Genomic DNA, 16,095 nt, shown 5'->3' with positions numbered 1-16,095 from the left:
CGTGGTCTGCGTGACCAATGTCGGCATACGTAGGAAAGCGTTTGCTTGAGGTTTAGTGCGTTTTTCGTCTCTGAGTAATCACTGTGACCTTCAGTAACGTGCATAGTCATGGCAGAGAAGCCAACAGAGACCAGCCAAATGATGGTGGCTGAGGAATACCTTAAAATTGAACAAAAAAAGGCTGCTTTGTCCAAGAGTAGGATTGCGCTCATTGTTCTTGCTGTGATTGCCATGATCATTTTGATCGTGGGAATCGTGCTAATAGCTCTGGCAGCTAAGAAGAAAGATTGCGATGAGAAAGGTGATAAACATCCTGGAAGCGCCGAGGAACAGACCTCATCAACCTTCTGTGAGTACTCCGAAGAAGCTAAACGGATCGGGTTAGACGACATTATTCTGCGCGTGAAGAAGAGCTATTACGATAATCATCCTTTCCAGTTGCCAAGTGATCCCGATGCGACTAGAGATGAGATTAAGGAGAAGTTCACAGCTTACAACCCGACACCAGAATACATCAAACAGGTCACGGACGCCGCATGGGAACTCTTGAAGGAGGTGAACAAAACCAAAGTGAACCATGATAACCTTAAACCACGGGAAAGGAAGGCTCTATCACAGCTAAAGCATTACCTCAAGACGATATTTGGACAGCCGTTTGGAATGAACTTTTATTCCGGTGATTGGATGATGGGACCAACATTTGCCTGCAGTGAATCCATCTGTCGCCTTAACCGACATTTGTGGCGCATGCTGAAACGTCTAAAACCTGAAAACTTGGAAGACATCATCTTAATAAGGAATAAATTGAAAACTTACAAAACAGGAATTTTAAGATACATGGAAAACAAAAAGATGGGAAAATTACACGGGATGGTCTACAGCCAAGAGGTTTGTGTTGCTGGGCGAAAAAAAATGGCAAGCGTTTATGCGAATATCGCTTTAAAGAACGAAACAGGTTAGTTCTTGACAGCATTCCTTAGTAGCTACTTGAATGGCAAACAAGAGGCTCGTCATGCATCTTAGTTTTTCTTGCAAATGTAAATAGATTAAGTTGTAATTAATTTGCTTCCAGCTTAATTAGCTTCCACAGTAAGGGGCGGCAGAAAACAAGGGAAGGCCTCATTTATGCCACATTCTACGCTGGTTGGATGTTTCAGCCGTTCCCCTCAGCAACATATTGAGATAATTGAAAAGTTTTGGGTCATGGTACGTCTGACCTGGGATCAGGTCCCCGTGCTGTAAGAGTATTGTTTGCAAATTCGCTCGACTGTTCATACTACAACACAGCTCTTTTCTACTTACAGCGTATTAAATGAAAACAAGATGCCTATACTGGCATTTACGTGTGTTGCATGCTGTGCCTGATTTATTTCCATTGTACGCTTCGCAGATTTTTAAAGCTATCCTCATCGTCACGCAAGTAAAAAAATAAAATCCTCAACCATTCAATAGATAAATGTTGTAGAAGAGAGATATATTAACAACGTGTGAAAGCCACAGGGCTGTGCGATATCTCATAATCGAGTTATTCGAGAAAACTGTACCACGGAAAATTACAGAGTTTAGTATGGGACGCCATGTTGGGCGGCCGGAAACCAGCAAAAACATCTGGAGTTTACCTTGGCTATTTCAAAGCCTTTCTTCTCTCTGCTGAACTTTCACACATTGATATAGACACTTCTATTACATGTTAGCTGATCAGACCTAAAAAAAACACGAGGCAAATCGATGTTTTCATGTACGTGACATGTTTAGAGCAGCAATCCTTCTGTCACGCGCTGCGAAAAAATCTAAAATTTAAAGTCCTCTATTTTCAAAACCAAGAATGCTATCCTGCTGAAAACACGCGAGCCGATGGAAATTGATATTTTCTTTTATGTGATGAAGATAAAAACCCAAAATTGCGTTTTAGTTATGAAAACGTCATAACAGGGTCAGATATACATTTTCTTACTCACGCGCTATCTATATATTCGATTTATCTATTACATTATTCGAGATCATACCGGAAATTGCTCGTCATGACCCGTGGCAGATTACATATCTGACTCAGCACACAGAACATATTATTGTTGAAGATAAAAATTAAAGACAGACGGCTGTCAGTAAAACGCGGGACCGGGGCAGGGGTCGGGGTCAGGGTCTCTTTTTTTTAACAATTAACAATAATAATAATATACTCAGTATCACCAACAGATCAAACATGAATTATACACTGAGCATCATGGGAAGGGCTTTCCATCGTTTTTCACGTGTTCAACCAATACCCTCTACAACACGTTGAAAGGAAGGGAGCCTTACAGTCAATCCACAAAACACGAGCCCGTTTTTTTTAAATTTGAATGGAGAAATTTCCCTGGTTTATTGACGGTATAAAGCTATGAATTTTTCTTTAAATTACAGTAATAAAGTAATTCAAGAATAACAATTCTCTCCCAAGTATTTTGAATCTTTTTTTTTTTTTTAGTTAATGCGTCTTTTACGGAAAGATAATGTTCAACATTCCATTCAAATGCCGGACATATTCACAAAGAGAAATTTGGATGTTCATTTCATGCTCGGAAATACCAGTCACGCGTGACATGGATTGACTGTAACAAACGAACACGATCATGGAAGGCGGCGGGGGTGTTCATAACAAGTCATGCATATTCTAGTTCACGACTTTTTGTTAGTTCAAGGAAATATTCTCGTACCTTGTACGTTTTGCCTCATTTCGTTTCTTGGAAGATTAAAAGGTAGTCAATTCACGGAACCAATGTCCGCCAGAATACGGGACTACATCGAGTGTCGTCACCTATCCCAAGGTTTTATAGAGACTTAACTTTTTTTATAGGCTTAAATCCTTATTTGACCCACGAATGACCTGTGATGTTGAGCATACGATGGTTAAATCCAAGGCTCTATTAAATCTTCCAAACCCGCTAAAAATACTTGGGAGTAGCGAAGGCATTTAAACACCAATTTAGCAGCTTCTATATTCGACTGTCTTGACTGAAATGTGACGCAGATCGGTTGCGGTGATGTCCCTGACAAATGAGCTCCACTGCATTTCATTTCTTTTATGGGTTTGTATGGGAACATCGAGATATAGCAATGATGGACTGCTGATGCAAATCGACGTTTGGGTCAAAGAAAAAGAAAAGAAATAAAAAGACACAAAAAAAATTAATTGATAAAAAAAAGAGACCCCGACCCCGCTTTTTACTGACACCCAAGACAGACAAAACATTTTCCTAAATGAACACGAAAACTTTAAGTAGAAATTGACAATTAAACCTTTAATTTTTTTTGTGACGTGGATTTCCAGTAACGCTCAGGCATCAGTTCGACAGTTCGACAGTTTTGACCTGTCCTCTCCGCATTGCAAAACACAATCTGGCCAGTCAATACCAAATTTCTTCACCGCGAGCTCTCCATTTTCTATCATTTAAACTGTCGAGTACTTCTTAGAACTTATCCGATCCTTTTGATTTACCGCTTCAAAAGGGTGAATTTTCTTTCTGTAAACAGCACGTTTGAATCTAAAACATTTAAACAATATGGCCACGTCACTAAAGAAGCCTTTTCCGTTCCAACGAGAAATAACTGGGGGGGGGGGGGGGGGGAGGGGGGCTCTCGCCATTTTTCGGGGTATCTTTGCCCCCCTCCTTTTGAATTTTCTAAATCCGCCCCTGGTAGGTATAGTGGATGATATTTCGTTCTATCACCAAAAAATACCATCGTATCGTAAAACTCAGAGTCTGACATCGGTGATTACCCAAAACAAGAAAGGGTATCGAATGGTCTTTGCGAGCATGCGAGCAGTGTGTTTATTTTTGCGAGCACGAGCACTTGTCAAATTGTTCTTAAAAGGATGCGAGCAGTTGCAAAATTTTTGCGAGCACGATCAAGTGAGCACCCGTGTAATTTTTGCGAGCAATTCGAGCAAAGGCCAAATTTTGCGAGCACTTTAAAATTGAATGGGACCATTCGATACCCCTACAAGAAGCTGTTACCAGCTACTGGGGCCATATTTGACCGCGTGGAGCGTAAGCCTGAGATCTTTAAGCAGTGATAACCTCCAGCATCGCTAACTGCCCAAAATCGATAGATACAGAGATATAGTGAGGCAATAAGTAACTACCAGAAGGAAATACAGGCAAAAACATTTGTTAAGTAGAATACCTTGTGCTTCATACCGGGATGCTTTAATTCCCGGGCTTTAATCCTTACATTTTCACCTTTGATTTGGAGACAGAAACATTGATTATTTTTTTGATTATTTGTTATTATTTTTTTTTTCAATACTAACCGTGAGTCAGATATGTATCTGTGTGACCCCGGGTTTTCGGTATGATCGTCGTGAAGGCCACATGAAGTGTTCTACGCTTTCTACCAAATTTTGTGGTGACCACTGGCATTGTATTAAAACGCAAACTTTTACAAGCGTTTTTCGTCATCATTGTTCAAGTACGGATATGTACAGGTTTGGACAGAAATGATTTAAAGTAGTATTAAGAATTTCCGAGATACTTCTCTTTATGAATGCTTATATCTTATTTTTAGTCATTTGTCTTCCATCTACCATCTTGTATGTGACACGTCATTTGGTCATATATAAAGTCTTATGCATTATCTCTTGGACAATCGCGACAAAAAATAAATAAATAAATAAATAAATAAATAAATAAATAAATAAATAAATAAATAAATAAATAAATAAATAAATAAATAAATAAAAATAAAAAAGAGCGCGACCGAGAGCTTAACTCGGCGCCTCACGGCCCGAGTAAAAATGACTTTTAAGTAGTCCATCGATTTTATCATGCAGTTGATAATAATACCGTGAGATAACAGCAATATACCTAACACATACCGGAAATCCTCGTGATTGTGTGTTCTAGTGCAGGGTGGACAGACCTGTCCACGGTTTTTTAAACTTTTAACATGGACAAATTAGCGAAGGAAAGCCTTAAAATCAATAAAGTTGCCAAGTTTGTGAGTGAGCTATTGAAAACTAACGAGGTTATGCATCCTCAAAGTCGCGAGAGTTACAGACAATTGTATGGTAAGTTTGCGCCACCCACAAAACGTCTGTAAAATTTCGCGGCTTTGCAGAGCTATATCTTCACTCACGTCTGACGTATCACTTTCATATTTGGCAAGTTTACTCATTTTAAGGCGCTCTTTCCAGTAGTGTAGATAGATAAATATTTACTGACTGGTTGTTATCAAAAGTTAAAAAACCACACGTGGAAGGGTCCATTGTTGCCTGTTGATATAGATAGCGAGCCAGAACCTTGTTGTCTGATCACCTAATTGGACGTAATCCCTGAATAAACCGAGATCTGGCCGGTTGTAGCTGAGCTGTAGTCTACTTTTCGCATATTTGTGATTTCGCGGATCATTTCGCTATTCGAGGCTAGCATTTCTTTACAGAACCTCTTAAGGCCTGACAGTTTTTGTCACGACAACTTTTCGGCTGCTCGCACCTCGTTTTAGAATTCCCTCTACTCAAAACATGATAAATTTTCGGGTTCTAAACGAGCAGCATCATACGGATTTTGACCAGTCCAAAGCATTGGACATCTGTAATACATTATAAATTCCATCTTTTACATGTGTTTTTATAATGTTGACAAAAATCGATATGCAGTTTAATTCAGAAGACCTACCTGTTAAGCTAAGTTAGGAACAGTTCAAACGCATAGAAACATTTTGTTCGAACCGATGAAAAATATATACATTGTTGCGTGAGGAGTTGATTTCGTTGACTTGATGTGCTGTTCTGCTGTAGCGAATCTTCCATTGTGAGTTCAAGTTCAAAGAAATAGGAGGTTTCACCCAGTTAATTCATTGCCTTAACAGCCAAACAACTTTGCGTCGCCCGACAAAATTATGCGATCGAGCTCTGAACACCTTCAAACATTTCTCCATAACATTTTCTCTTTTCATTTGGCACAAAATCCCTGCTAACTGTGACCACAATGTTGAACTACTCGAGCCTTTCAACACGGCGCTCTTCTCACTAAAATAACAAAAAGAAAAGTATGCTATAGATCAATTTCAGGTACACGTGAACGGATGGTTTCCAAATTTCACCTTGCAAAATATTCAGAAAAAGCAAACAGTGTCACAGAAAAATCAATAGTTATGTAGGCGCAGTAGCTTTGGTTATTTGCACTCAATGGTCATCGTCCCGCTAGTAATTAATTAGTGCGCGCTCTCAAGTGACGCGAGCTGGAGCTGCCTGTGCAAGAACTAGACTGTCCGAAACTGCGGTATATATATTGCCTGCTTACTACTGCAAATAAATCATATTTCCCTATTGACAGGTGTTCTGGAAGAACCCTACGTTAGAGGCGCCATCGGTGGGAATTACTTTTCCGGTATAACAGAAGAAATGAATACCAAATGGAAAAATCAACATGGCGGTAAATCTGTAAAGGAGTCCTTAGATGATTATCTTGTGGAATATTTCGGGAAACCGATAGTAACACTTTTGAGGTTAGTATAAGTGACGTATTTTAATACAAGGAAAGCTTAAAGGGGAAGTATCATGGGGTTTTTAAGCTCTTTTGTTTAAAATGGTGAAATAAGGTCTTCACTTAGCTCATGGCTTGGAACGAAATGGTTGATCAATCGCGTGCTTTCCGTAACTATGCGTTCGCATCATAACCGAGAGATCATGTCATGTTGTCTGCATGATGACCGAATGTAAAGATTCATGAGCAAACGAAATTGTCCCTATTTTTTTCACAGGTATTTGGAACACGAACATTACCGCCATTGCGTCCCAAGTAACTTTTCAAGCGGTCTAGCCTCTCTGCCACTGGATCATGTGTGGGTTGATGGCAAAGAAAATATATCTTGGCCAACCAACAAAAAGCTGTCTACCGGGGAAATGTTGAATGGTAAAAAAGCATACGCCATGATAATGCCATATTTTACGACCAACGAGATGACGCCGGGTGAAGTAAACAAGCTGGGATATGAACAGCTGAATAAGCTTTATCCACAGGTATAAGATTCCTTTGAACGCAATAGAAAAGCATTTTGATTCCTTAGCACAAAACCGCAAGATGAACTTACGCAATTGTCAAAGGGTTATAAGTGCAAAACCTTTGGTCGGCTTTAGCCCTTGGTCGGCGCTCACAGTATTCCCCGAGGGGAGGCTTCGCCCGAAAGGAATATTTATAATTAAGTATAGGATTTGGGTATCTAGAAGGCCCTTTCAAAATATCTTCAGCAGACCCGAAAAGAGATGCAGTGTGGCTACGACCTTTTTTGTTAAAAATGGTAAATAAAAGGGCAAGAGTTTTGACCTCGGGGGCGGAGCTTCTTCGTGTAAAATTTTGTTTAGTACCTCTAACCCCATCCGGGGGTTTCGTTCTCGGAAGGCTCCCCACCGGTTGTTCGCTGCTTGGAAAAGATAAAACCGCGGAAATCTACATATTTTTGCGCCCAATAAAGGTTATTGTTTATAACGCTATTAAACACAATAGTCTCGTGAAATAGGTGGTAAAAATCATTATTTTTAACGGAAAAGTTTTTTTCAGTACGTTAAGAACATTTGTCATTTCTCACTACTCGATTCGGTTGAATAATTTTTCATTCTCGTTCTGTTAGGAACTCTTTTATTTTTGGAGAAAATGGTCTCCATTTCCATTCATTCTGTCTGCACCCATCGAACCTTGAATAGTCAGTTTTAACGTTAGTTATTTTAAATTATTGTAAGTGCGTTGAGAGTTATGATTATGATAATGAAGACTAGGGGAGTCGTTTTGGCAGAAAATAGTTGCCGACCCGGTGCCCATTCTGTGAGAAGTTGCACTCAGACATGCCACCTGCGTTAAGAAAATTCTGTTTCAGATTCTCCGTTCTATTGAAAGCGAATTTCTGAATGATTCTTTTATTTCTAAACTAGAGTAACAATTAACAAAACAATCTCAAAGTTCGTTGTATTAAGTTTTGCATTCGTTGCATGCAGTCTCGAGCAAAGAAATTTAGCATCTTGGGATACGAGTGCCTGTTACTTAACCATAGTATTATCAAAATTACATTTTATTTTGTTCTCATTTTGGGGCTCCTTAGGTGGTGAAGATTGCTAAAAACGTTACCGGAAAAGACAATGAAACTGAAGCTGTCAAAGAATTCAGAAGCAAGTTAGACTCGCCTGACAATTACTTCAATAAAGTCGAGTTTCCTGCAAACGAGTCAGATGACCAGGCACATCTGCGATGCAGTAGTATTGAAGGAGCTAAGGAATATTGTCCCATGAGATGGAAAGCTCTACAAAGCTGGTTTAGGGAGACTAGAATGGTAATGTACCATGTAATCAGTTGGTGTATGAGAGGCTGCCGCTTTTTCAAGTGCACAAGGGGGTTAGTTTCTAAAGAAATTATTGTGCTGCGTCGGTGGGGAAGCGGAAAAACATATTTAACAATTATTCCACGAGCGCGCGTTGGATATGAGATGATAGATAGCCAACGAGGCGCGTAGCGCCGAGTTGGCTATAGTCATTCCATATCCAACAAGCGCAAGTGGAATAATTGTTTTATTAAAAACAATCAAGAAATATTGCTAGATCTTACTGATTTCGCTGCGCAATAATAACCAGCAGACAATTTAATGACCGCCATTTCTCGGCCATGGTATAATGGTTCATATACCATGGCCGCTAAGCCAATCAAATCCCTCGAATTGCATTAAACAATGATTCAGTTTTTAATAATTGGTTTTATCAACTAAGTTTATAAGGTAATTTGACCATCGTGAAGAGATTCGAAACGTCAGCACTCTAGTCTCTTTACGGTGGTCATATTTCCTTATCAACTCATTTAGTGAAACCAAAGATGCTTTCCAAATGGCTTGGTCCTAAGCATGTTTGTTACCCCAGTCCACTGACAACATGGTGTCTATTTATTAAATGAAGGACCTCCGCTCGACGAGTGGGCGGTGTTTTCGGTGGAGGGTCGCTGTAGAAACGTGTACGCGAATAAACCTTATTCCTGTCCAGCCTCAAAGAATACTCCAGAAACTCAGTTTTAGTGTAACAACAGTTTTATTGGATGTCGTAGAATTGGTTTAGTGGGTTGAATAAATCGCCTATCTTCTTCGAGAGTCCAACAAAAGTAGTTAAACAACAGTACTTTAAATTAAAATACTTATGAGCCCTGTGGCTCCTGAAATACTGCAAAAATGAAGGATGGAGGAACCTGACGTATGATGGCTGTTTTGCGATGATCGCAGATGGAAGGAAGGATAGCAGGGATAACCACTGGATCACCTTCAGTTTATTGAAATAACACGCCCTCTCAAACTAACCTCCTCTTGCGACGGTCAAAAACCTGTGCCAAATGAGACGTGCATACCTTGAGTCATTACTCAGAATTCGTAATGTACAAATCTTCCTTCCCTCCTTCCTTCCTTCCTTCCTCCCTCCCTTTCTTCCTTCCTTCCTTCCTTCCTTCCTTCCTTCCTTCCTTCCTTCCTTCCTTCCTTCCTTCCTTCCTTCCTTCTTTCCTCACTTACGCTTCACTTATGCTCTGTTTAAGGTGACGAGCCTCATAAGCCCCAAAATAGTGGACATGTTTTACTTTACCGGAGATAAAGACTCGACACCAAATTGCCCAGTTGATTTGCGACCTGACTTCAACCCATCCACGGGCGTTCAGAGTTACACCTCGAGTGATCCCACGTGTTCTCGGCCTGCCTATTACAACATTCCGTTCTTCATGGACAGGATGGGTCCCAAGTCTTCCGAGTGGAGTATTAGTGCCCATGAGGTTCGGCCAGGGCATCACCTTCAGGTAAATACGGGATTCACACAGAAACTGGGAAAGAAAATAACATGATTTTTTTGTGGCACAAAATCCAAGTCCATGACCTCAAAATTAACAGCTGACAATGAGTGACATGCCCCATTGGCTAAACGTTTTGATGCTTGACACAAAGTTTCCTAAATGTTGTTATTTCTTCGACCATAAGTTGAACACAATTGTGGAGAAAATCGAGAATTTCAAGACTTTACCATGGCCCGAACAAATTTTACTAATTTCCATGTCTTTTCATGATCATATGAACCCTTACATATAAGTGGAACTAGCAGAGATTTTGCCATGGTGTACTAGAAGACCGCAATTATTTAACTGTTTCTCCCAGCCCTTCTTTTACTGTCCAATGCGAGCAAACACAACCACCAACCAGCCTTTCAAAGATCGACATGTGGCATGATTCGCCAATGGAACGGCTCGCCAGACAACAGTTACGCAAAAACGGCACAACTGGGGTAGGGTGGGTAGTTGGGTCGCAACCCGTTTGAGGTTTGATACTGGTAATGGGGTCCCTTAGAGAAAAATGTTTTCCAGTGACTTTATGAAAAGATTTTGGCAAACCTTTTAAGTTTGTTACGTGGAGAAGAATGGACTTGTTTTGATTATGTTTTGGTCCGATGAAGTTTTGGCGTAAATGGGCTTATCAGTGTAACCAGCACATAGCCTCATTCCCACTCTCCCGTATACGTGAGTAGTCCTCCCCCTCCCCCAGGCACATATCACTGAAGGGGGAGGGGGGAGGGGGGAGGGGTAGGAGGGTACATAATAGAACATGAGGAATGGCCGCTTAACATAATGCAGCACACAACTCGTTGTACTGTGCGTAACAAAAGACGCTTTCTTAACCGTGTGCTTTGGACGGAGTCCGTTGTTGCAGGACAACATCACACCGGAACATATTTTCTTGTTTTTCTACCAACTCAGCACCAAATATAGTACATTTTACCACCAATGTAGGTCCAAGGAAGTAAAGAAAATTTCCCAGATAGCTGTGGTGGTCCGATTGCCTGGTTAGCTTCTAGAACATTTTACACAGCGTTTGTGGAAGGCTGGGCGCTGTACGCGGAAAATCCGCTTATATCAGATGACACAGATGTTTATGACGGCGAGCCAATGCAAAGATACGGCATGCTGAAGGAACAGGCAAGTAGACTAGGAGACTACAAAGGGAAATAAATGGGTTTTATTACGGCTTACTATGTTAATTCCTGTGTACAAGTGCGAATTTTGTGCAATTTTTGTCGCACTTTTTAGCCGATATCCACGGCGATTTGTTGCCGCGATATCGCAGTGGTTTTGGACATGTTTAAAACTCAATACAAAATTGCTGAGTTTTTTCCGAAAAGGCACAGTCATCAATTGCGATGAAATCGCAGCTGTTTTATCCAAATATTGGGTGATGGTGAGACAAAAGTTGCACCAAAACTCGGACGGGCTTAGTTTGGCATAGCTTTCACAAAAACATATCAACAGCAAAGCAAAATTAGAAATCATAATTGGCACGCAAGGTAGATCAAGGTATGTATGTATCGGCTGGCTTTTATCAATGGTGTTGAAAAGGTTCAACCCACAGTGCAGCAACTCAAATAAGTGGTCAGAGGGGGACTTTTGACAAACTAAGACCAAGCTAGTTTCGCGGTAATTTAACATAAACATCGACTAAATGGTTAACGAAATAAGGACTTTAGTTTACAGGAAAGGAATTAAATGTCAACAGCCATCTTTGTTCCGCGATGGGTAATAACTGGCCCATTTGTTAAAACCTACGTCACACTAAAGCTCGGACTACAGAATTGGTCGAAAGCATTTTTTAATTTGAAACTGGGACGCCTCCCTCTCTCTCCCCTCCCCCCTCGTTTTTTTTCTTTCTTTCAGATCTTGCGAGCACTAAGACTGGTTATAGACACAGGGCTGCACTACAAGGGAATGAAGAGAGACGACGCTCTGAAAATGTTTGCAGATTATGCTTGGGATGAATCTGACTTCGCTCGGAAAGAGGTAACAAAATGAACCTAGTACCTGGTTATATTGAAAACGATCACGATGAGAACTGATGATTAGGAAATAATGGTAAATGGTGACGAAGATAGCGTTGATAAGGAAGGCGACAATAATAACGATGATAGTGATAATGGCGTTAATGCTACTATTTTAAGGACGGTGCCTACTAATACAGAAGTATTTTTGTGCGGCTTATGACTACGCGGGAAAAGCAGATCTCAGCAAGAGCTTTTGGAATCCGAAAAAAAAATTGGGGGTAGCCACGCATTTTTCAGAGTTAATTAAGCAACGATATTTCTAAAAAGCGCCAAAATACGAAGGAATGTATGGGCGTTTCTCCTAAATTGAAGCTTTATTATCTCTGAAAAATGCATGGTAACCCCCTAAGTTGCTAAGTTCTGCTTTCTCCGTATAGTTTTAAACCGCGCAAAAATATTCCTGTATTAGTGAGCACTACCCATAGGAAACCCGAGTATCTCGAGATGCGCAGAACGTATGCGCAGTAACAATAGAAGGCACCGTCCTTAACACTGTCCTCCTCCTCAATCATACCCAACAAAACCAGTGATTATGCCAACATACAGATTTCACTAATCAACACTGTCACTTCTTAATCTTACAAGGTAACACGATACCAAGGCTGGCCAGGACAGGCTACAGGGTACATGGTTGGAAGGTTAGGAATTCTACAAGCCAAAGAATACGCAGCTTCTGCTTTGGGTGAAAAATTCAACCTCAAAGATTTTCATTACCAGGTAACATATTTCTGAGGAAACAGTCTCAGTACAAAACAAAAATATTATAAGATAATAGCAGGGTTAACAACTCAGAGAAACTGCGAGTTGCCAAAGATTTGTTTTGCTCAATCACAAATAGATTGTCACAGCAGCTTGCTGCCACTATATTCAGCGAGGAGATAAAGTTGCGTCACTTAGCAACAAGACGCACATGTCGTGTCAGTTATCAGGATACACCATGTCACTTTGCAAAAGGACATGTCCTTTCAGATACCAACACGACGTGTCATGTCAATATCAGTCGGATACGTCACCATGGTAATAACCCGAGCAGTAAGCAGGACTCCTGTCATGTATGGACCTAATAAACGGTCTTGTTTATTACCTGTCTCCCAGAAAGCTCAGTTGTTAGAGCAGCTGACCAGTGTACGGGAGGTCCTGGCTTCGATTTCCGCCGGGACTCCGTCAGGCGTTTCCTCGTTCCTCCGAACGGATAAGTTGATTGATTATTGATTATTTTTATCTGCAAAAATAAGTTAATTGGTTTCAATCCCTTAGTTTACGCAAGCAATTAGATTTTTTTGTTAATCTTGTTTGAAAAAAAAAAAACACTGCTTCCTGATTACTTTGTCTTGACTCGTTCTTGCGGTTTCTTCTCAATGCTTTTAGGTTTTGTCGCAAGGATCTTCGCCTCTCGCTTTCCTGCAGGAGCATATCAAGAAGTACGTCGGATGTGTCAAAGAACCCGGCAAAGAAGGTTGCTCCTATATCCTAAACCCTCCCAAGAGAGCCAAGCCCAAAAGTGGCGAAAACAAGACAGGAAAGCAGCTGTATTTTGAGGCTATGAGGCTTTATGCTTAAGAACCGGGCCATATTATGCTTATGGGCATATTTAAAGATATATGCTTAGAATATAGGCATATTATGCTTAGGAAGCCAGGAAAGCGGCTGTGAGACATTAGGCTTAGGGCGAGACAGCCGGTTTTGTATCTGCTTAGATTGCAAGCGTAGAGCTTATAAGTAAAAACAATACTCAGTCTTGAAGTTTTTCGTCATTGAGACTTGTCGTGAAAGTGTTTTTGACCAGGGCCGCCAGCGGTGAAATATATTCAGAAAGTCTACAATAGCTCACTAGGTAACTCGAAACAAACTAACGAAAACGAACGTTTTCTTTTGAAATATGGAAGCTTCGTAAAGTGTAATAAACCATTAAACGGATTTTCAAACTTAATTTTTAAAAACGTTTAAGGCCTCAGATGATAGCTTTTCTAGTTAGGGAAAGCATTTTTTCATGGACGACATGATGTTTAGGTATAAATGTTCCGTTTTGGGTCTTAGCTATGCAGCAATTATTTACCTTATTTTTTTTTATTTCATTGTATTAACCACAATTTGATAATGCCTCGTTTGAATAGGCATAGTCACAGTCTACAAAATAAAACACTAATTTTTTTCTTCTGCAAAAGAGTACGTGTTATACTGCATGATGAAAACGCTGATATATCCTCAACAGAATACTCCGTATTGTCAGCAACTTTGATTATAGTACTACTATAAGGTCATTTTACCCTTCGCTATACTACTACCTTCCCCTGCCCATTCCTTATTAGCTGATAAGTAATCATGACGTCATAATTTGAATTTCATGCAATTGCCAAATCGACGGCAGTTTTCTATGGTATAAACTCTTTTATTAAAAACTGGATTATTGTATAATGCAATTCCAGGCATTTGATTGGCTTAGAGGCTATGGTATATGAGCCATTATACCATTCCCGAGAAATAGCGACCATTTAAATTGTCTTCTGGTTGTTCTTGCAAAGCGAAATCAGCAAGATCTAGCAATATTTCTTGATTGTTTTTAATAAAACAATTATTCCACTCGTGCTTGTTGGATATGAGATGATTATAGCCAACTCGACGCTACGCGCCTCGTTGGCTATCTATCATCTCATATCCAACAAGCACTCGTGGAATAATTGTTAAATGGACCATAAAATGACGTTATAAAATGTTCAAACCTCAAGTGGATGGAAGAGTTATCAGCGAAATCTATTTCAAGATGAAAACTGAATGTGAGGATCTAGAAAGGGTCGCTCCTAAATGCATTGTAGAGCTTACTTCACTGTTTGCTATACAATGGTATCTTGGCAACGCCCAGATTGATCTCCCTTTTTCAACTCAGCATCCTAGTACTTTTCACAAGCGACCCCCCCTCCCCCTTACCACGCAACCAAACGACTGATTGTAAACAAGTGAATTGGCGGTAGTCCTGCCTGCGTACTAGTTCCCTGTAAGTAGCAAACAATGTTTAATTTGTTCTAAATTTCACGAACCAAAATATATGAACTAGGTGTAATGGGCAGCTGTGTAACGTTTCTAAAAAAGTTATTACAGATTCTTTTTCGATGGAATCACCGGCGTAAGTTAAGCTAAACTTTCCACCGTGAGTTGTACTACACTTCGGCTAGAAGGAAAAGAGAACGCTGTCAGTCACCATAACCATCACCAACACCAACACCATCGTCGTCGTCATTAGCAGCAGCATTGTTATCCTCATCAACATCACCATGAGTAACACCCCTATTATCACCACACTACATCCATACCATCACAATAACCATCGCTGTCATCGTCGTATTGATCGTCATCGTCCCGCATCATCATCATCGCTACTATACGCGTCATCATCACTATTATCATCGGTAACAAAGGAACCAACAGTATCTTCGTCCTTCTTTTCACGGGTAGTATCCTATATGCAAACATCGCCTTTCTTTAAAAAAGAAAAATACGCCGTCCGAAAAATTGTTTTTAGGAAATCTGGCCGAAGACGAGAAGTACACATGCAATTCAAAGTAACTTCTTCAGGTTCACGCGGGGAATGGAACATCTGCGTTACTGCTTTGATGTACTCTACCAACTGAGCTATCACGCCAGCTTGGAGCTTGTTTTTTCAATGTACATGACAATTAGAGTTCTCCCATTATTGCATAAGGTCGCGTCCTTTGTGTTTCATAGATTCATCGAACTCAACTTTCTTAATCAGGCGTCACGGTAATGAAATAACATAAATTCACCACAAACTAACTCTTATATCGCCTTCATCCATGGATCCTTTATGCATGAGATGATCATGAAGTTAGCCTGGTTCAATTAGTCAATGATGTGTCAGAAACTGATAAATTAACACAATACAAAAAAGCAACACGGTGTGAGCTTGATCTTGTTTAACGTTCGCCGTTTACTCCAGACATTCTACTGATCAAGATTACTTCAGTGGACCGGAAAAGAAGGAATATACAATAAAATGCATGATGTATCGCGTGGCATTTCAGCCCCTTACTGATGGACAAGTTTTTCACACCTGCTGAGCCTACAGTCAAGATCAGCGAACCGTCGCGAAGGCGTCGTGATGTTTGCAAGTAAACATTTTTCGAGGCCAGAAGTTCAAAGGTTTTTTTTTTCGTGTGAATTGGGGCATCTATCTGCAACTGCATTTTACCTAATGTGTGCAAAGAACGGAAAGTTAATTTGAA

At 40.3% G+C, this 16,095-nt stretch overlaps 2 protein-coding genes across 3 annotated transcripts in view; both read left to right on the top strand.

Moving 5' to 3' along the window:
* Nucleotides 1–16,095, top strand: part of LOC146459521 (uncharacterized) — a 181,777-nt gene that overhangs the window by 69,177 nt on the left and 96,505 nt on the right. The window lies entirely within an intron of this gene.
* LOC146459534 (uncharacterized) lies at nucleotides 3–13,955 on the top strand. 2 transcript variants are annotated; one of them, XM_085089561.1, is made up of 9 exons: nucleotides 4–955; nucleotides 6,318–6,489; nucleotides 6,745–7,003; nucleotides 8,077–8,304; nucleotides 9,540–9,794; nucleotides 10,776–10,961; nucleotides 11,694–11,816; nucleotides 12,443–12,574; nucleotides 13,226–13,955. In XM_085089561.1, exons 1-9 carry the CDS (start codon nucleotides 109–111, stop codon nucleotides 13,415–13,417), a joined length of 2,394 nt encoding a protein of 797 aa, XP_084945687.1. In that variant the 5' UTR covers nucleotides 4–108; the 3' UTR covers nucleotides 13,418–13,955. The 2 variants fall into 2 exon arrangements, with proteins under 2 accessions (XP_084945688.1, XP_084945687.1); XM_085089562.1 differs by lacking the exons at nucleotides 11,694–11,816; nucleotides 12,443–12,574; nucleotides 13,226–13,955 and adding an exon at nucleotides 11,417–11,684 and having other exon boundaries at nucleotides 3–955; nucleotides 10,776–11,036.

Source organism: Pavona decussata, unplaced genomic scaffold, assembly GCF_977016875.1.
Source record: "Pavona decussata unplaced genomic scaffold, jaPavDecu1.1 SCAFFOLD_219, whole genome shotgun sequence".
NCBI classification, from domain to species: domain Eukaryota; kingdom Metazoa; phylum Cnidaria; class Anthozoa; order Scleractinia; family Agariciidae; genus Pavona; species Pavona decussata.
Note: the sequence above shows the minus strand (reverse complement) of the source record. Positions and strands in the feature narration are given on the sequence as shown.